This window comes from Choristoneura fumiferana, chromosome 18 (genome assembly GCF_025370935.1).
Source record: "Choristoneura fumiferana chromosome 18, NRCan_CFum_1, whole genome shotgun sequence".
Classification (NCBI taxonomy): Eukaryota; Metazoa; Arthropoda; class Insecta; order Lepidoptera; family Tortricidae; genus Choristoneura; species Choristoneura fumiferana.
In genome coordinates, this window is record NC_133489.1 from 4,011,902 (window position 1) to 4,034,584 (window position 22,683).

A 22,683-nucleotide genomic window follows, 5' to 3' on the forward strand; every position below is an offset into this window, starting at 1 on the left:
AAAATAACAGATGGCAGCACCGTATACGTTTAATAATGTTTCAAGTTCTAGCTTTCGAGAACTGAATCGAACTGATGCATTCTTGTAGTATTAAAGTTAGACTTTCTCGGCTCTTTACAAGATTGATAATTCTGATAAAGCGGGAGATAGATAGTCTGAGATCCTAGGAAGCACATAGGAAAGATAGAAAGAAAGCTTCATCCCGAAAAATTACCAAAATCACCACAGTGGTGGAGTCCGGAGTTCGTAGTTGGCAACTGAGATCGTTGCTTCCCACTCTCACAACAGGTCCCTTAGTCGCCTTTTGAGACATCCAAGGGAAGAGGTAGATAGGTCCGTCCTATTCTAAGAGCGCTTCCACATATAGGCGCTTTTATAGCACAGTTTTAGGCACCTTACAGCGGTTGTAGCGCGGCTAAGTCGCGACGCGTACGTCGTACGGTGATTGTAGTTTTTGCAACTTGATAGTAAAATTCCAGAAACCACGTGGAGACAACTTGCGCATTAAAAATATCAGACACGAGAGCAATATAGAATTTTGTGATCACTGTTCAAAACACTATCAAAATTATACTTCAACTAGCCAAAGAAACAGAAATAGCAAAATTAGATATTGTCTACATCCGCCATGTTCGAATACTACAAATCGAATACTTACAGACTGTAATATCAAATGGATCTCACGATACTAACGTCATCTAGCGACATTTTGCCTGTCCAGATACCTTCATAGGTGTCAATATGGTGTCAATCGAGCATATTAGGCAAAGCTTTGCGCAGGGGGCGACACTAGCGCAAACCCAAGAAAACGTCAGTTCTCTTTATATTTTGTCGCCATGACAGATCATGACCAAAAATTATTAGTACATATAGAAATCATGATATATTTATTAGTAACAAAATAACATGATATTTACATCGATAGTAACGACAGAGCTAATATTTCCAAAAAAATATTTGAAATAATATTATCGATATTATGGCATGTGCTGCACTCTGACGGGAGCAAATTTCAGTAATATTCCTTATTTAAAAGTTTGTTAAAACCCAACTCACCACTCCATTCTGCACGCTAAATCCTAGTTGATATTTGGTGTCTGGCCGCTTTATCTTGACTTCTACAACCGGCGCGCACGGTACCACCGTCAGCTTCACGACTGTTTGGTTCTTGGAGTTCTTTATGTAGGTCTGACACGTAGACAGGGGCAGACCGACCAGACTTACGCCGTTTATCGCTATTATTTGATCGCCTGGTGATGGAATAGAAAAGGCAATATGTAACATCGAGGTAAGAAAAGATTATTTTGTTCCCTTCAAGAAAGGAAACATGTTTGATCGCTTACTATTAGGTGACTTGGTTGCTCGTTTGCCAAAAAAAAAGTAAAACTATCTCGGTACAACAAATCAAATTCCCAATTAACACAAACAATACTTAACGCTGAGTAGAACCACCATTTTCTACACTCATTCCCAGGAAGTCCGCGTCAAGAAAAAGAATTAAAGTTCAAAGAATAAATGTTTCCTTTTATCGATTTTTCCTGTTCAGACAATGTTGGTTTAACTAATTAGGTAGGTATTTTTCTAGGCTGCATTGAAAACACACTCCGATGGCCGATGTCGTGTGTGTGCCTTGGTACTGAAGTGTAAAGAAAGGCGGTTGGAAGTTATATTTATGATCAAATATATATATATTTTTTATTTATATAAGAGGGGGAAAACTAGCATGAAGGTCACCTGATGGGAAACAATCATTGCTGCCCATGGACACCTGTCAACACGAAAGGTATCACAGGTGCGTTGCCAGCCCTTTGAGAGACTGATAAGCTCGTTTTTTTTGTTTTCGTTTTTTAAAGAAGTACCATTTCGGAAACACTGTCCAAGGAAGCTGGTTCCATACTTGTCGTGCGTGGGAAAAAGTTTCGCTTAAAGCGGACGGTGCTAGATTACCAATCATCAAGGTGGTGAGGATGAAATGACTGACGCCTGTGAAGCCTAGCTGCAGGCAACAATCCGAATAATTCATCCGAACACTCCCCAAGAATTTCTTTAGTGCCACATAGAACAGTGACTGACAGAACGTCACCAGCACTAGCTACACATTCGTCGTAGGAGTTCATCTACACAAAACTAGATGGCGTTAGCGTCAATATAATATGAAAACTTGATACAACAAAGATGCTTGCTCACCTATATTCAGTTGCCCGCATCTCGCCGCAGCGCCAGCCGGTGCCAAGTTAGCTATCACCACAGTGGGCAGCATCGAACCCCACCCCGATTCCACTACGACCACCCCTAGAATCTCCCCTTTGGTCTTTGGCACCACCACTTCTTTTTGCAGCTCTTTCTTCGCAAACATTTGCAATTCGTCACCAAAGATCTCTTGGCTGTTCAATACTTCCTGGTAGTCCATTTCTTTGACAAAGCTGTGGTCTTCTATGCCGTTGGCTTTAAGGAATTCCATGTAGGCTACTTGGAAAGCTTGGCCTATGGATTGTGCTATGAATTGTGCCTGGAAAATTTGCAAATGTTTTAGAAAAAGGGCACTGATAATTAAATAGTATGACAAAGATCTTGGAAATTAGGGTATATAATCTTCTTAGCCTAAAGAATCTTAGAATGCCTGGAATTTAAAGCTATAAGCATGTAACATAACATGTGAGCGAGTTACTTGCTATTCAGAAACATCCACTTATAATAAAAGACAAAGACCAAAGCACATAGTTTAAGGGTCTGCGCATAACGACCATATTTTGGAGCGCTTTTTCTGACTCTCATACCTCTAAATCATCCAGATTATATCAACAGATGGCTAAGCTGGGATTGAACAGCTCTGTCAATGTTTTTCGTAGTCTTTAAAACAAAAATTTCGATGAAAAACCATCAACAGGGGTATTCAACTAACCCAATGATCTGTTGAAATAATCTGGATTGTTTAAACCAAAACCCACTAAACAGAAAACTCTCACCTCTTCACTCTCAAAAACATGGCATATCATCTTCGGCGTCCGATTCAATTTGGGCTGGTCAGAATCCGTTTCGTGAGGGACGAATCTTCTTCTAGCCATCAGCACCACGAGGTCCCCAATATCAGCTATGTAAGAGATCGTTCTCAGAGCATGATCCATCATGATTTCCTTCAGTTCTGTGTTCAGGACCATGATTTTCTCCGTTGATATGAACAGGTCCACTTCTGTGCTTGGTTGGTTTTCACCTTCTGGGGCCTGGTGACAATAAAAAGAAGGTAAGTGGAAGCAGCTTCTTTTCTAGTCCTTCCAGGCTTGGCTACAGAGTGAGAAAGACACAAATAGTTATAAAAGAGGAATAACAAGAGGTGTTTGCTGTTATAACTGGTAACCGTATGCAACAAGAGCTCAATGCTGATGGGATTGCAGTTTCATTCTAAAACATGATCCCGTCCTAATCTTCTTTCTTCCTACACTACAGGTTATTAGATGATTTTATCTAGCATAACATAGCACGTCTTGATCATAGGTTTGGACATGGATTACAAATGTTAACGTAGCCGTGTGTAAAAGTTACTTCTAAGTTTTTGACGTTGGTAGCTTAATAGGTTTTCAATAATCTCTGGCTGAAGCGCTCCCATCCATGGCCAGAAAAAAAACATTGAAGTTTTTTTTTTAAACGTAACTGTCACACACGGCCATGTGGTGTGTTCAATTTAGAATTTAGAACTTACCAGAGCCTGATGGTACCCCATGTGAGCGAGAGGAAAACAATTATTATTAGTATATTATCTGTGCATGCTACGGAACAAAATTTAAACCAAATTCTACATTGAAATCTCAAATCACACAAATGGAGATGGAAATGCATATCTTAATGGAAATGTTTACACTTTTTTTATTGCGTTTAGAATCGATACGATAAATCGACTATTCGATTCAATTTATTCAATTATGACGAAAATTTCTCTCTTGAGTTTAAACGTTAATTATTCCTAGTGTTTTTATTTACTTTCAAAGACAAATACAAAAACCAAAATCGGTGCCTTGCTAACATTTACATAGTGCCGGCGCTGTAAAGACGATATTTTAAATCTACTGAACATTCAAAACTGCTGAATAAGGAAAAGTGCTGCAAAAAGAAGTTCATCATTCATTACTCTTCCTTTAAAATGATATAAGTAATGCTCTAGATTTCTTTGGCAGTGCCGCCATCTTGTAGTTGATGGCTTTAAAGCATCGAACGACTGAAATGTTGTCTATAGAAATGAGATGGCTTGGTTTCCTAGACAGTGTGTTTTACCACAGAAACGTCAAAAAGCAGTCAAATTAGTCTCAGGGCTTTTCCACTCTCTTTCAAGTTACTGTAATTTTATGTGACAGATATCTGTGTGGCGCCTCTGAATAATCAAACATGACGTAATTTTAACAAAAAAAAATTTTTATTTAAATAAAACAGAAAAAAAGGATTTTACAAATCGGTTCTTAACCGGGGAAGTTCTAAGTTAACAGAGGGAAAAGAAAACCAAAGTGAGAACCTCCTTATTTTATTAAATCGGTTTAAAATAAACACAACATTCACGAAGTCCCTACAGCACCAGCACTAAGAAACCACCTTGATCTTATTGACGGCCTCTTCCACCATGTTTTTCTTGAGCCGCCTCTTCCGCCTCTTATCTTCGTCGACCTCGACCGAGCCCAGGAAGGTCAGTCGGAACACCGCTGCCGGTGCGGCGTAGACCCCAGAGTACGGGCCTTCGCACCCCCACTGTGGACGGCTAGCCTCCTCAGACGAACGCTCTCAGAGGGGGGGATCCAGAGCACGGTCGACCTTACCAGTAACTATTGCCCCAAGACCCCATTTTATACTGTAACTATAGCTTCATGCTTCAGCATCGTACAGAAATGGCCCAAATTCCCAGTTTAAGTTACAGACATAAACTATGGCCCCATCCTCAGTCAACGGTACCAATATCAGACACAACAAAAGCGTGCATAAATATCCGGTATGACTCTAATTCTAGGACTGGCAGAATGTGCCAGATATTTTTGCACGCCCCGCAGTGGCAGATTAATTCAGGTGACTGACTAAGTCACCGAGAAAATGGGTCAGCTACTGAAGACCTACTCCAAAATTCGAAAATCGTCCCACTCACTCTCGTATTAAATAGTATAAGCGTCAGAGGGACGGAACGCCCCGCTGGTAATAAAAGTACTTAACTCCAGTCTTACTGCAGTCTTAAAAAGGCAGTACTTATTATAATCTGTGGTAGCCTGGTAATTCGAGATATGGCCACTGAAGCAAAAAAAATGTTACTGAAATAACATCAAAACCTAAAATTAAAATGTAAAACGCAAAATCCACTTTGACATTATCTATCCCTGTGTTTAGACCGTCAAACAAGAGTAAACAATCCTAAAATAATAAGAATGCCTAGGTTCCAATTACTAAAACATGGGCGTTGGTGGCCTTAGGTATAGTCATAACCGCTGTTTTACATATTTTTTTTATATTTGGAATAAAAAAAAATTTGTCATAACCATTCCCTTATCATTATTCTTAAACAAGGGCATATTTAGTCTCTGGATCCGCCCCCGTTCCTATATTCGAGTTCTTTTACTTTTGATCGTGATTTATGGTCGCTAACTCTTAAGTCTTATCCTGCTTGACCCTGAACTGGGCAATAGAGAATATGCAAGTGTTTTTTTCATTTTTGTCCATACTACAGTTCAATTTTCTGGATAGAGATCGTAACTTGCTTATTTTTCAAAGATATTGATGATTTAAACGTCATTCGGTTTTTTTTTTCAGTTTTGTAAGCATCAAGTTAAATTGTTTAAGAGAAAATTTGTGTTCCGTGCATATTCCCTATTTAGTGCCGCAATTGCTTCAGTAGTGACCCGTATTTCTTTATAAAACGTTTTTATATTCTTGGTTACTAATAATATTTAATCTATGACCGTATCACAAGAAAAAAAAATGAATTAAAGAAACTAAAAGTTATAGCGGTTCAATTTTTTTTTTATAATTACAACTTTTTACTTTGATATTCCGCTACCACACGTGCTAGACAGCTAAATCTGTGCGACACCTTTTTCAGGATTCCGTACGTCAAAATTTTTATTGTAACTTTTATACAAAGATCACTCGTGTGTCTGTCTGATTGTTAGTCCTTTTGGCATAGCCAATTTGCTCCGAGAGCAACGGAAACAATGGAAATTTGGGACACATGTTGTTCGGTGACCAAGGGATAGACGTGTAACGCAAATAAATGAATTTTCAACATGGAGACTACATAAATGTGGGATGAATTTTGTTTAATTATAAAAAGAGATATTTGAAAACTATATTACTGGCGGTGAAATTACTGGCACTTGAGGTATCCCATCTTAGGCCTCTAGGTTGGCAACGCATCTGCAATCCCCCTGGTGTCTATGGGCGGTGGTGATCTCTTATCATCAGGAGACCCACTTGCTCGTTTGCCATCCAGTTGAATAAAAAAAAAATATTGTGTCAAATTAAAGAGTTTTTGTGAGGATGTCGAATAGATATATTTTTATTATTTGAAGGTAAGTTTTACTTAGTATAATCTAGACAAGCGAAATATCGCTAGATGGCGTTAACATTGTGATCGTTTGACATTACAATCTTGCTTGTGATTGGCTCATTCAGTTTTTAAATAAACCAATGAGAGCTATCGCGTATGAGTTCGCCGCTAGAGGCGCTAGTGTAGCGAGAGGTCTCCGAAATGTCAAATATCACTGTTTTTGGGTCAGCTACGTGGGTTTATTTATAATTAAAACAATTTTGTGAATATTTTGCAATACCTGAAATTAATTATTGCAAATATGCGTTACGGGGCAATGCATGTCTGTGTTTTGAGACAGTTTTGTCTTTCGGAAACCTTTGTCCTCCCTTTTTTCCGAACAAAATGGGACTACGCAATATTGTGGCGTGCTCGATATTTTTATGGTACGGGTTTAAGGTATTAAATATGATTTAAACGTAAGTAAATTTTGTTTTCACGGCCTAAATAACAAACTAAGCAGTATACTTCAGACAGGACCTTTGTCTACAGTGGCGCCAACTGGTGAGCGCGAAAACGGCAGCCCTCATTACAAAAGTGACACAAATGTCAAATTTGACAAACGGACCTAACGAAACCCACAGAGGGGGGGGGTTCCTACTTACATGAAAAAAAGTGGCGCACACGTATGTGTTTTGCACGTATGGTAGCTGAGGAGCAAGGCTAAAAAGATAGTAAGTAGTTCATTGATCTCTGCAAAAACACGTGAATCAATCAATAACTTATCGATTCCCCTGAAGCACGATCTGCGCATAAGCAAGCAAAACAACTCGAATAAACACTCAATGGATGTGAAGCGTCCCCTTAGTATGAAAGCACCTAACCAATATAACTTGATTAGTTGTTGTGCTAAAGCTCAAAAGCTATACGTGTGCGTTGACACTTCGCCGGTGTGAATCGGGTATCTTCGTGCGTATGAGACGGTGCGTGATGAGTGAGACGCTTGAAGGTATTGAATAGGTATCCTTTTCTATCAATATGCTGTAGAATAAGACAAACTGAGACTTCAACGCATGTTTGAATCGTTGTTGCGAAGTTTTTATGAATTTCAAAAATGTGAATTTTAAGCTTTTGTATTAGTTGGATCGATAGAAAAAGACGAACAGTTTTATTTTTATAAGAAGTGCAGTTTTGATTCGTTATTGCGGTTCTTGTGCTTTAGTCCGCGAACTATTAACATCCTTTTACATAGTTAAGCCGTTTAGCCGACCGAGTTAGTCGGCATTTCTACCTCTATCAACTTTTTCGCTTCACCCAATGTGAAGTTTTGTTAATAGGGAATATTACTGCCAAGTTCTGCCGCCAGAATGCAGCACTAGCACATGACGTAAACAGTTTTTGACAAGCTCTTCAAAACTCTGAAAGGATCAAAATTTAAACTCGCACAAAATTTTCGAAGCAGTTTTTTTAGATCATCCACTTTTAATTGTCCGTAGTATGCTATTATATCATTTATAATTTTAAAATTTTTGGAAATATCGTTTGATCATGATATTACTATAGGTACTAATACTCTTTGATCATGGTCATTCATGCCACCCGTCATGGCGACATGTACATGGTGTGCTAGTGTCGCCCCCTGCGCAGAGCTTTGCCTAATATGCCCTATTGACATTAAGAAACAAAAAGGATTCATTTTATTTTATTTTCATTATATATATTTTTCGAACCTTTACAGAAATCCCTATCCAATTTAATAGCTTTATTTAATAAGTTTTGATAGTTGAAATGTTTACGCTCAAAACTAATTTTAAGATACAAAAAAGTGAACAATTAGTGCTTTCCAGAAGTAAGAAAAAGCTTCTAAATACTTTTATGTTGTATGAAATTGTGTTACGATGGCACATTATGCCACCTATTTTCATAAAAGTGTACAAGCTACAGACATGTGTATATCCAGGTTTAAAACCAAAAGCTAGCACAGATAATTAAAACAGAACTTCTTACAAAAATCACTGCGTCATGTAAACTCATAAATCACATTGTTTTCTTGGAATTTAAAAAAAGTCGTTGCGTCACTGTCCCGCAGAAAAAAGTGGAAATTGAGCATGCCAGAGGTAAAAAAACTAGCACAGCCAGTCACCCCATTACACAAGTACGCTAGCATGCTGTGCTGTATAAAATGACAGTCCTTTACTGTGTCAATTTCATTAACATGTTTCTCGGGTATTATCAACAGCTGAATGTGCTCCATTTAACTCATTTCAAGCTTTAGTTCCCTAGAAAAAAATGCTACTAAAGCTTATTCGAACGCTCGTGGCTCGCAGCGCTAAAAGTAGCCTATTCCGGTCTCCCTTGCACTTACGGGCATTATAGTGTACAAGTGCCAGAGAACGCGCAAAAGGCAACTCCGCTACCGCATTTTGTCTATGGTCTCTCGTGCAACGATCGTCACGAACACGTATGTACCTATACTATTCACTGCTGCTATAGGCGATAGTAAAATTACATATTGTCAATTGCCATGCGTGCTTATGCGTACTTGTAAAATGGAGACAGCACCTTACCTTGTAGTTACAAATGTGCAAAAAAGGGAACAAAGCGAGCGACAAGCGGCAAGCACAGACAATCCAGAGGAGGTTAGCCGGCCATGACTATCGAGTCTATGGTCTTCCTGGGCGGGTCGAGGGGTGAGGAGCACACTGAAAAAAATACTCTAGTGCCATGTCAATAAGACCGAAGGTTCCGATCAACGATTATGGTATTTGTTTCTCTCCGGTACTAAGGATAGGACAACCGACTAGCATTCTCAAAACACTAAACCTATTGAGCATGAAATTACGTATATACAGGACTATGATTAGAAAGGTACAGGCGTGCGGAGGTTAAGGGTTACCACATTGGTTTAGCTATTATAGAAAGAGATGCAAAATACCTTAAAAAAAAGACAGTTTAACTGCAACTCCTTTTTGTCGCCCCAAAATTAGATATAACACTTATATTTCTAAATGATCATTTGCTAGGTCTTTAATATTGTCAATCGATAAATTATCATTTAAAAATAATAATGTTATTATCTGCTATAACCTATTCTGTGGTAACATCTTAAAACGTGCCCATAGCATAGTCAGAAACTGGACTATTTTAGAAAGAGAAGAGAAGAATTAAAAAAAATATGTTAGTTGTCTATGGCCAGTATTTCCTCTTAAGTTTGGTGTTGTTTTGAGTGAAATCGTGTAAATTACCTAATCATAGACAAAATGCCTTTTTGTGTCAGTGTTGTCAGTAAGCACATTTGATTTTGTTCTTCGGTGCGAAATGTAGTAAATAAAGGCACTAAACAGTGACAGAAAGAAGTAATTCCATGCTCTTTTATGCGAATCTACAAAAATAATATTATACAATTAAACCGATTCACACTGGCAAATGTGTTTTTGCCTCAAATTAAACTTTATATTATGAGAATGCATATTAGTTCGTAACAAAAAAGTAGGTATGTTATACTTTTACTATGTTATGTTGAACCTGTCTAGTAACAAACAGAACATGTAAATTATTTTCAGCCATATTATGTGGTTAACAAATATTAAGTTGGCGCTTAATTTTTCGAATAAAAAATATACAAAAGGCAATTTCCTATTTATTTATTTATTTTTATATTACAATTTATTAAGAACCATTCAATAACTGTATAGAAAAATTAAGCGCTTAACCAAATGTCATTTTGACATTCGAAGTTTAGTCTATGGTTAAACATGGCGTGCATTTCCCTCCAAAATCAGACAGTTATATTTTAAATTTCGGTAACGACTTGGGACTAACCAAACAGCCAACGTTACCTTAATTCTCGAGACTGCTTCTTCGGCTTGCAGCATCCTTGTAGCTTTAGTAGGTTGCCCTTCGCAAGCCAGTTGCGTTGACCCGAGATATCGTGCCCGGAATAGCACTCCTTCTATGAGGACTGATCGCATGTCTGGAAAAAAAAACATAACTTATTAACCTGTTTGGTAAACCTAGTGATTGTTACAAGTGTGCCGAGCAATGTAGTTATATTTTACGTTAAATAATTGCAAAATACATGTCTACTGTCTTGAAACAAAAAAAATAACACGGTAGGTATAAAGTTACTAAAAACATTGAGAATCCTTGACATTGTTTTAAGTAAATACCTTATTGTTATACTTGGTTTGGATAGGTATTTAACTAAATGTAAAAAAACAACGTCAATCGGTGTCTTAAATATTGAAATTCCCCCATTAAACTTTCTAAACATTTAAAATTCTGTATTGAAATATACTAGTCTAGTTTGTATTACAATGATAAATAAATAAATAAACTTTTATTTCGAACAGTAACAATTTGGTACATGACAAAAATGAAAAACGATGTCACCCGCAGAAGTTAAAAACTGTGTCGCAGGTAGCCCCCCTGCGTAAACAAAGTTACTAAGTTCCAAAACTAATACAAGAACTATAACTAACTAAAATTTAATTACAATTAATGATAGATAAATAAAATGTTTAAAATCCTTGAATATACCAAGTCTGGCAGCTGAAGTTTGTTTACATTTAGTTAAATACCTATCCAAATCAAGTATAGTATCAATTTAAAACAGTGCACAAATCGATAAAAAAATTAACTCACCAACCAATGTCCAAGGGTGGCAAACAATTAAGTTATTATTAGTATTTACGCTAATAGGATTATCTTATTACTATTTTAATTAAATGTCAGTAAATGAGCTTACCCTCTTTATTTTTGCCTTTCTTCTTCGCGTCTTTATCCTGTAAACAAATTGGTACCCGTATAAATATCCACGAATGAGGAAACAATGTGCAAGTATACGATAACAATATGTTTAGGAAACGCATAAAATGGTTAAGTTAAACATAACTTGTTTCAATTTAATTTAATAAAAATATACCTCTTTGAGTTTCTTGCCGGGTTCTTCTCAACAGAGGATTTTCCGAATCGATGGTAGATTTTTTTGATATTCATACGAGTAAGTTAAATTAAATAAAGATATTTACATTTGACTTTTGACATTAAATTAAATGTACCTACCTACTCAGATGAAAATGCAAACGTAAGTATTCTTGATTTCATTTTATCGACGAATTTCAAGTGGCCCTGATTTTCTTTTGACTAAGTATCATTAAGTAGTAGGTAGTGGCAATGAGCAGGCCATATTACAAGGAAAACAGATGGTCGTTGGGGTCAAAAAGATGGAGACCGCGGCTCGGCAAGCGCAGCGTAAGACATCCACCAACGAAATGAACGGATTGCCTGGTTAAAGCCGCAGCTTCTGGCCGCTTCCAACCAAAGCAACAGTAGGTCTATGGGGGATGCCTATGTCTAACAGTGGACGTCCTACGGCTGACATGATGACGATGATGAAGTAGCATTAGAATAATTTAGTGGTCTCTTATCACATACCTTCCCATTATGCGTGACGTCTTCTTGGTTCTCGTCGTGCGGGGAGCGTGCGGAACCCGACACGCTGCCTGCTGGCATCACGGTGCGTGACTTCGGCTTGCGCCAGCCCTGGGAACAGAGGACACGATTGGTTTTAACTTTGTGCCAACCCTAGGCTACCACACAATACTCAAAAAATTATGTGTATAATTGATTCTTAGGTTATTAATAAAATATCCGCACCTAATTTTCTAGCACCTTATACATATATTATTATGAAATATTGTTTTTTTAAAAGCCGTTAAGATTTTCGGATTGACGAACAGGACAAACAAATAATTTGGAAATATAGAAGTACCACTTTTCAACTACGTATGTATGTCGTATTTTTTCGGCAATTTAACTATAGGACAAGGTTCCATTTTCGACGATATTCAGGATGGTCAATTTTCCTTGTTGATGTATTTCAAATTGTCATTTTCCTGCTTTGGCGTATAATTTCGAGTTGTCCATTTTCCATTTGCACCAAACGACAGTAAATCCCATAAACCCCACACTTTTAGGGGGTCTGAAGATTTGTGACACGAGAGCAAATTTTGGATATGTGCTCTTGTAGTTTTTGGTTTTGTGATTTTAAAGTTTGGATTTGAGAAAAAACTGGTTATTGCAAACCCAAGTGTGGAATTTATAATCCGTACTGGACCTGCGTGGGAATTACCGCGAAAAAGCCCTCTTATGCTAAGGGGAGACCAATGCCAGGCAGTGAGAAGTATATTACATATAGGCTGCGATGATGGTAATGAAAATGCTCGTCGAAACGTCCAAGTATTTTAATTACGATTTCATGTTTGTAAAGATGACTGAACACTGGCATGCGTCTGCCGCATTGTTTTGTTTATACTTCTTTTGTTTACATAATTGACTAAGCAAGCGCGACGCGTGCGCGAAGCGTCTCCGTTTCAGTAAGAAAGAGTACAACAACAATCAGACACACAAAAACGTTCGAATTTTAATATAAGTAAGTATTCAATTATACCCTCAGCTAACCTTTTTTTTCGGAGTTGCATCTTTTTCCTTAACACCCGACGCACTGTCACTTCCTGATGCATCATAAATTTCATCACCTTTTGAGTCACTAGCTTCATCATTTAAATCCTCACGCACACATTTTACACTTTTCTCCATAAACACGTCTTTATCTAAACATTCAATATTTTCAAATTGGTCAGTTGAATTTATTTTAATTTCATTTTTAATTTCCTTGTCACTGGCAACTATTTCATTATTATTAGCCTCTTGAATCTTCTCCTTATAAACAACCTCAGGATTCTCTTTAGAGCCTGTCACACTCTCCGCGTTTTCCTTCACAATTAAGCAAGGTTCTTTTTCGTCGTCACTCATTTTGTGATACCGTTAATTCTTACTGACGTGTTCGAATTTTAATAAAGAATGTACATCAATAAGTCGTTATCAATCGGACATTTCCCGCGATACGGTATCGCTAAGTAAACACGCACACATGCGAACTGCGCACATGTTGATTCGAGACTGGCCACTGTGTTATGATGTGTCAACACATGGGCGGGCATAGATTAAGAATGATTTAGACTGGGCATACGGTAGTAGTTTTGTAGTGTAGGTACTTTGTATGTTGTCTTTGTTTAAGCATTCGAATTGGAAATTGATAATTGTCGTTTCGAACAAATTAAATTAGTAGATTAAAAAGCATTTTAATAAATTAAACATAGAAATCAAATGAAAAATGTTTTTTTGCCGGATTCTTCTTAAAAGAGATTTTTCCGAACCGGCGGTAGATTTTTTGACATTCATAAGTGCTTGTTGTAGCCTAATTGAATAAAAATATTTAGACTTTGACTTTGGAAACTTGCAATATTTACTATCTAAAAATATTCAAACAAAGTAAATGTGAAGTAAAAATATAGTGACCGACCATAGATTCTGTTTTGGGCAAGAAATCTTGTTTCAGCCAAAGTTTTGGTTTTGCCCAACTGTTTTATACACTCGTAAGTATTTTTTGTTTAACATGTGTCAAGAGTCTTTGTAAGTGTGGAAATAGAGTAGATTTAAACATACTACCTATTAAAATTTTATTTTTAATTTAAGTATCAACATAAGCTTTGGTTTAAAAAAATATTCATAAATATAAATTTATATTTAAACCACATACTAAAATTCAAAGCGTTGTTCAAAATCCAACAGAAAACCAAACATTCCATTTGCGCCTCACAGAGTATTACGTCTCATAGGCATAAACACTGACACCTACGCCGTTCATAATCTCTGCTCCCATAATAGTGAAGCAAGGTCGGCTGATCTAAATTGTATGCTCTTGCGCATGAGGTCACTACTCGGTTCTCAGTGTTACTGTGAGGTATAATTAAGATTTTGATAAGGTTTTATGCAAATTTGTCTAAATTTGGCCACAGTTGTTGACCCTAGGGTGGCCGTGACATTGTTTTTTATGACGCTCTCTTTCTAACCGGTTGTATATGATAAGGAAGCAATTTATTTGCGTAACGCGAGTGTTATTTATATTAATACTAGTTTTTACCCGCGGCTACGCACGCGTAAACCATCAGATCTAGTTGTTGATATTAAATGATAGCTCGACATGTTAGCTAAACTCGGTTTAAGACGAGAGTTATCCGTTACAATATCATTTAATATGAGTGAGTCTAACGGTAGTTTCATGTTCAAAGATCTAGTTGTTGAATTGAAAATCCGGGATTTTACTACATTCTCGATTCATTTTAGTTTTTATCCCGATCCCGTAGGAATATCGAGATATAAAATTTAATATGTATTATTCCAGACGTCCAGCTATCTACATACCAAATTTCATTTAAATTACATCGTTGTCTTTATTGTATGTTTGTAAGCTCGTTATTGTACAAAAATAAATAAACAAACATAATTTACAAACTTTGGGATACATATACAAAGGACAACTTATCCATTTAAGGGATTTCTACCAGTTAACCTTTGAGTAGGAGTAGAAGCACTTAGGGGCAGACAAAAAGTAAGTTTAAAAATCAGAAATAGTGGAAACTACACCTAAAAAAACTGACAAATTCCATGATCTTGAGCCCAGCGGATGAGATTTCAAATGTCCGGGAATATCGGGATAACAGTAGCCTATGTGTTAAGTAAAGGTAAGGTGATCCGCACTAGGCCCGCGTGGGAACTATGGCCCAAGCCCTCGTATTCTGAGAGGAGGCCTATGCCCAGCAGTGGGACGTATATAGGCTGGGATGGAAGGTGATAAACTAAAGATGATGAATTGATGATGATAACTAAAGTGACAGTGGGCGGGGCACATTGCTCGCAGGACTGATGGCCGATGGGGTCAGAAAGTTCTCGAATGGCGTCCGCGGACCGGGAGACGAGCTGTCGGTAGGCCTCCGACAAGATGGAGCGACGACCTGGTTAAGATCGCGGGATCGCGGTGGATGCGGAAAGCACAAGACCGGCCTGAGTGGAGAGCCTTGGCGGAGGCCTATGTCCAGCAGTGGACGTCTTTCGGCTGACATGATGATGATGATGATGAAGATGATAAACTTACTTTGTCGTCGAAGAAACCCTGGTCGTCTGTCCTCTGCTGGCCGAGTAATCTGTCCGTTTCAAGGTCTGTGTCTGCTTCATCTGAAAGATATAGAAATATCAGATATTAATACAAATAACATTAGGATTGGACTTGTTGATGACACTCGCTAAAAAAACAATTTGTAATTACGTCTTATGTTGTTGTCAAAGACAAAGTCAAAGTATCTTTATTTGTAAACATAGATGGTTACATATACACAAGGCGTTATAGCGTAATTATTGGTATCGCTATGTTACGCCCACAGGCATACAAATAATTTGCAAGTTTAAGTGGCTGTTTCACCATCCATTGATTAGTGTTAACTGACGTTTAAATGTGATGCCGTCTCTATTTGTTTTGTTCGAATAGAAGGAGACGGCATCACATTTAACCGTCAGTTAACACTAATCAGTGGATGGTGAAACAGCCCCTAAATGTACCTAATGCAAAAATTATAAAATTAAAATCGTCAAAAATAAATAAATTAAATTACTTAATACATTTGAAAAAACAAACCATGTCAAACTATTTAATACAATACGTTATAATTAAATTGTGAGTACCTATAGATTTATTAAGATAGGCCAAATTAATTTTATAATGTCATAAGAATGTCAAAAATTTCTTACAACTATAAAGTGATCATCGATTCTGTAATATGCCTTGTCCACACACCATTTAAACAGTTTAGCTTTGAATTTTGGGAGCTCAGTTTGTTTAAGTTCTTCGGGCAAGTGATTAAATATTTTGACTGTATCGTCCATAACATATTTATTCGTGTTAGCTCTCCTGCCTGTTCCTAAAATAAAAATTATATAAACCGAACTGGTTGCATAGACGTAGCTATCAAAAGATCGCGGATGAGCAAAGTAATTGTGTTTAGCTTAAGTATTGATATGGACCTCCGCAAAGTAACGCCTGATTCAATAAATTATTTCCCATAAAAACCTAAATAAAGCACAACGGCCACTTTTAGAAGGTAAATTTTAAAAATAAAATGTATGGGTAAACTATGTCTTTTGAAGCCTTTTTCGAAAATGAAACTACCTTGGGACTCGCTCATATAAAATGAAAGTTAATCTGGATTACTCACGTCCTATAGTCTAGGAGCAACGCCACCCGTCAGCAGCCGAAGAGTTGCGTTGCTCTAGTAAAGGCTACGAATTAGCCCGAAACATGTCGAGTTAAACTCGATTTAAGTAAGACTCGAGTTATCCGGATTAACTTTCATTATATGCTTTTGAAACGGCCGGTTTCGTGTTAAACTGACAAGAGTTTCTATGGGCGTGTACACGAAATATCAGGTCGGTATTTCCATGTCGGTATTGTACGGCCGGGAAATAGTGTCACACTTTGAAACCATATATTAGTCAAAATTAAAAGGTTGATTACCTTCGTCCCCGCTGGCCGGTTTGATCTCGACAGACTCCGCACTCTGCGCAGACGTTGGCCTTTTCCTGACAAACAAACAACATTATCATAATTTATACTTAAATGTTAATGTGACATAATCATTCATGTATTTAAGAAGTAGCCATGGCCTCTATTATGGCGTTTGCTGGTGGAAAATAGTTACTGGAGTCAAACAAAAACAAACTAAAAACACCTTGTCAATTCAGCTCTAAAATTTAAATATTTTTTAATTAAGGTGAGCGAGTGCTTGACACCCCAATGCCCAATAGATGACATTCTGCTGTGACCTAATTTGCTTATGACATTAAATTAAAGATGGCAAGTACTGGGACAATGGGTGACACTCTTTCCCGGCCCGGATTATACCGACCAATGTCACCCGGGATAGTGACGAGCATTCTTTATATGGCATTAATTTGCTCGCTACGATTTGGTAGTCATTTCATTAGAATTAACCCCATTTATTTATGAAGTTCCCAATCAGTATAAGAAACTGCGCCTATGTGCTAGAGAGGTACACAGAACACAGCGTTACCAGATTGGGGGTATTTATCGCAATTCTGGGGGAAAAACTGACTCTTGGGGGAAATTTGTGGAAATAGTATCTTTGGGGAAACTTTTCATCATCATCATCATCCCAGCCTATATACGTCCCACTGCTGGGCACAGGCCTCCTCTCAGATCAAGAGGGCTTGGGCCATAGTTCCCACGCGGGCCCAGTGCGGATTGGGAGCTTCGCACGCACCATTGAATCGCTTCGCAAGTTTGTGCAGGCTTCCTCACGATGTTTTCCTTCACCGCAAAGCTCGTGGTAAATTTCAAATGTAATTCCGCACATGAATTTCGAAAAATTCAGAGGTGCGAGCCGGGGTTCGAAACCCACGACCCTCTGCTTGAGAGGCGATAGGTCAAACCACTAGGCCACCACGGCTTTTGGAAACGCGGGGAAACTTTTGGGAAAAATAAATACACTTTGGGGGTGTTTAGGGCTAGCACTTCTAAAAACATAACAATGAAATGAAACGAACGTCCTTTTCATTCGACTAACATCCTGGCTAATATGCAAGAATCCAGAGCCATTTAAAAGAATGTCTAGCTAGTCTATGACTGTCTCTGTTTTGTCTCGGGGTTGGGTCGAGCGAATACACATATTTTTAGTGAAACTTAAATAAAGGAATAAAAATAACGGTCATTTTAATTATATATTAGTTTTTTTTTCTGTAACAAAGCGATCGGGGTTTATTTTTTGAAAACGTATCATTTTGGGGAAACACAAAAATCAGTTTGGGGGAAATCATAAAATTGCATCTGGCAACCCTGGATGAACAGACCTGGGATAGACGTCATCATGAGGCGTATGAGGCGTATGAGGCGCGTGAGGCGCATGTGTTGTGTGAGGCGTGTGAGGCGCGTGCGGCGCGCGCTCCGCCGGCGGCTCGTCCGGCGGCCGGTGCGGCGCCGGGGCCGGCGGCGGCGGCGACACCTCACTACATGCTGGAGATAACACAATGTTTAATAACTTAGTAGTTAGGTTCATAAGTCTTTACTGCGTAGTTGCACGGACTACTGCTTCTCAGAAACAAGTTTTTGAACGGCTTAGGGCAGTCTTTCCCAAAGTGGGCAATAACGCCCCCAGAAAAAATCTTCACCTTTGTGCCTTCATTAGGCGAGAATAATGTTATTGAGGTTTTTAAGGTGAAAAAAATGGGGGGTGCTGCAAAATAACTGATTTTCAAAGTGGGCGTTAGACGAAATAAGTTTGGGAACCTCTGGCTTAGGATCTCCCCTCGACTCGCAATCAACTTGGGGTTTCCGCATATCAATCGATGCGGAATCCACTTAATCCGATTATATGTAACACACTTTATATTCATGCAAAAACAGCAAAAACGTGATTTTGCTGTCGGGAAACGTCATTGCGCGTCGGCCGAGCTGATCGATGTCTTATTCGCTCTTGCGTGGACATTTATAGCGTTCTTTGGTCAACCAAAGCAGATTTCGGGTCAATTGGTATGGGGGACCGTCTAGCATTAGGCACGTCCACGCAATAAGAGCGGAATGAGCCAAATGCTCTCATTTTTAGGATTCCATACCCAATGGGTGACAAACGAAACCTCGCTACGCTGTCCGTCTGTCTGTCATAGGCCGTATCTCAAGAACCGTGATAGATAGACAGCTGAAATTTATAATGTGTATTTCTGTTCTAATGGAATTTATTTGTCGATTCAGTTTTCGAATATTTTTCAGAATGGCCGTGAAAATATCATATCCACTATTAGTATTGGGAAGACTGTACCTAAAGGGTCCAAAGAATGTAGATCGGCATCAGACAGTACGTGTGCCTCTGTGCTGGTACCGTTTTCCACTATCTCTTCTATTATCACTGACGAATGGGTCTGGAAAAAAAATGCTTCTTGAGGTATCGGTTTGAACCACAGATATAGATTACACTAGATTACGCAAATGCATCATGTAAGCCGTGGTGGCCTAGTGGTTTGACCCATCGCCTCTCAAGCAGAGGGTCGTGGGTTCAAACCCCGGCTCGCACCTCTGAGTTTTTCGAAATTCATGTGCGGAGTTACATTTGAAATTTATCACGAGCTTTGCGGTGAAGGAAAACATCGTGAGGAAACCTGCACAAACCTGCGAAGCAATTCAATGGTGTGTGTGAAGATCCCAATCCGCACTGGGCCCGCGTGGGAACTATGGCCCAAGCCCCTTCATTCTGAGGGGAGGCCTGTGCCCTGCAGTGGGACGTATATAAGCTGGGATGATGGGGATGACGCAAATGCATCTACTTCGCGTGTCCGAACCCCAAACAAACGTCGGGGTTGGCCCCATACAAAGACTGACCGCTAACTGACTAATCATGACTAGTGACTGACTCGAGCCCCACGGCGCGGGCGGGCGGCGCATTTGAATCGATTTTGCGCGGACATCGGGGAATTCACATCGCTAATTCGCTTTTGAGACGTCACAGTAGATATAAAAAAGTGACACGGTTGGTTTTCATACAGATTGAGGTGTTTGCGTTATCTAGTGTAATCTATATCTGTGGTTTGAACCTATAAGGCCGCCAATGGGAGTTTCTGTGACAGGCCAGTATCGTGAGATCCGTTTGATAACTTTGACATTTTTTGCTTGGATTCGCGCTGTCATCGTTCATCCACCATTACCTCTCATATTTCGTTTTCTAGAATTTTTTTACCGTACAACGGCAAAAACTACTAGACACTGGCAAAATTGTCCTCCGATGGACAGAGCCATATTTTTTTAAAGAAACAACAACAACAACAACAACTTTGACATTTGAGTCACGTTTGGGATTGGTTGAAACTAAATGAGGCAGCAGAAAGACTGTAATAAACGGACCTCTCTTTACTAACGCCATCTAGCGATATTTCGCTTGTCAAGTAACCCTCATTGTTTACCAACCTTGTAATTTTATTCTCTTTGTACCTCTCTCTGTTTTCTGTACTGCTTACTTATAAATCGTGAGTGATCAATAAATCATGAGTTGCGCCGTTCAAATTTGTATTTTTTTTAATCATGCCTTATAATATCTAGGGACACTTGATATCAACTGACCTTGAACTAACTTGAGTTCTAATGTGTTTTCTGTGTGTGTCTGTGCGTTACCAAAATTGTCTCTGACATTACCAAAAAATCGTACTTCCAACAAGATATTTCACGGTTTAATAGGTTGAACTTACGTAGGATGGCATGTATTCATGTACACCATCTATTAAATTACATAAAAAACATGTTTACTTACTTTTGTCAGCAATTTTTTGAAAAATGTCGCAGACAGATTAGTGTCGGTAAAAAAGTTGATTGACCCACCTAACAATATTGTTATGCCTTGTGTTGTGATTTTTCTTTTTTCTTTAGATATAAACAAAGCTTGTGTTATAGGTAAGGTACTAAACAAAGGCAAAGGATAAACAAACCTACTTAAACACATGTCATAATGAAACACCCAATACTCCAGAACAATTTTTATTTTATTTTTCATGCTACTCATCTGTCTTGTCCCGACCGGGGACCGAACCCGGGTTCTCAAACTCCATAGTCAGGTTCTCTAACCACTGGGCTAATCTGGTCGTCTAAAAGCTTAAGTGAGATGAGTTTTACTTACTTGTAAGGTAGGCAGTTGGTTGTTATTGTCGTTGTCGGAAGCGTGGCCGGACGACAGGCCGTCTTCCACGATCGGCAGATGCGTCACGACCACGCGACTTGTATCCATTTGAACTGCAACAAATATCATTCAATATAATATAACTATCATAAACTTTAAGTACATAATAAAACTCAAATAAATTATGTGAAGGAGTCCTCTTAGGCTTAATTTGAAAATTTAATTCCACGGCTTTGGCAGCCCAACTGCCGCAGTTTGTAGCATGACCACCGCCGGGCTGTAGCTCAATCGTAGTGTTGTAGCTCAACCCCAGTGTTGTAGCCCAACCACAGTGTTGTAGTTCTACCGCCGCAGTGTTGTGGCCCAACCGCAGTGTTGTAGCTCAACCGCAGTGTTGTAGCCCAACCACAGTGTTGTAGCCCAACCACAGTGTTGTAGCCCAACCACAGTGTTGTAGCCCAACCACAATGTTGTAGCTCAACCGCAGTGTTGTGGCCGAACTGCCGTAGTATTGTCACAGAATAAGTAATAGTACTACCGTACAGAAGGGACTCTCTCGAACAAAAGTTCAAGTTTAGGTATAAATCGTTACCTACTCTTACGACTTGCACGCGAAATTGAAACTTATCATGTTACACGAGCGTTCATATTCCGTTGGGCATCGTTGACTCGAACCGGTTTGGCGGCAAGGGCACAGGGTTCCCAACTCGCCCATGAATAAAGATAACAGTGGGTATTAATATGAACTCAATGAACTACCTTTAATAAACAAGTAAATATTCCTTAATATATAGATTTCCGTATTGGCGAAACAATGCCTTAATATTATTTCTGACCAACCAATTACAGAATTTTAATCATTAGATAACTACAAACATACGAAACTATTACTAGGCAAGTTCTTAGGAAATTAGAGAAGTAAAGAGAACGACCTTTCAACTTCTTTCGGAATGTTGAAAAATGATAATTCCGATTCCTTTATCTTCTTTTTAATTATACATCCGTAAACACAACAGTATAACTCAGATGGATTTATATCGTTTCGAAGTCATTGTTGCAAAATTAAATAAGTAGGTACCTACACAAATCACGCGCGACGCGTCCAGCGTTCGAGCCGAGCGGCACCCACTGCCGCGCGCGTAATAATTAGGCGCGTCGGCCGAACATACCTAAACTGCGGAGTGTCCAACCCCTGATATTGTCAATACAACTGCGGTGGTCATGCTGCAATGAGGGCTATCGCGTATGAATTCGCCGCTAGAGGCGCTAGTGTAGCGTGAGGTCTCCGAAATGTCAAATCTCATAGTTTTTGGGTGAGCTACGCGGGTTTTATTTATATAGAGAATAATTTTGTGAATATTTTGCAATACCTGAAATTAATTATGGCAAATATGCGTTACGGTGCAATTAATGTCTGTGTTTTGAGACAGTTTTGTCTTTCGGAAACTTTTGTCCTCCCTTTTTTTCCGAACAAAACGGGACTACGCAACACTAGTTGCTCGATATTTTTATGGTACGGTTTTAAGGGTTATTAAATATGATTCTAATCTAAACTTTGTTTTCACGCCGTACGCCTTTGTTTCACGTGTAATAACATACTTTGAAAGCCACACTTAAAAACCT

The 22,683-nt window shown here is 38.7% G+C and overlaps 1 protein-coding gene across 1 annotated transcript in view; it reads right to left on the bottom strand.

Moving 5' to 3' along the window:
- Positions 1 to 22,683, bottom strand: part of LOC141438364 (uncharacterized) — a 232,998-nt gene that overhangs the window by 4,554 nt on the left and 205,761 nt on the right. The window contains exons 14-25 of the mRNA XM_074102222.1: positions 21,061 to 21,173; positions 19,219 to 19,318; positions 18,254 to 18,416; positions 16,902 to 16,966; positions 15,489 to 15,568; positions 11,927 to 12,034; positions 11,238 to 11,274; positions 10,330 to 10,463; positions 4,579 to 4,731; positions 2,967 to 3,221; positions 2,188 to 2,509; positions 1,057 to 1,250 (exon numbers count right to left, since the gene is read on the bottom strand). Of these exons, the coding sequence (XP_073958323.1) occupies positions 1,057 to 1,250; positions 2,188 to 2,509; positions 2,967 to 3,221; positions 4,579 to 4,731; positions 10,330 to 10,463; positions 11,238 to 11,274; positions 11,927 to 12,034; positions 15,489 to 15,568; positions 16,902 to 16,966; positions 18,254 to 18,416; positions 19,219 to 19,318; positions 21,061 to 21,173 (1,724 nt within the window). The remainder of the gene's footprint in view (positions 1 to 1,056; positions 1,251 to 2,187; positions 2,510 to 2,966; positions 3,222 to 4,578; positions 4,732 to 10,329; positions 10,464 to 11,237; positions 11,275 to 11,926; positions 12,035 to 15,488; positions 15,569 to 16,901; positions 16,967 to 18,253; positions 18,417 to 19,218; positions 19,319 to 21,060; positions 21,174 to 22,683) is intronic.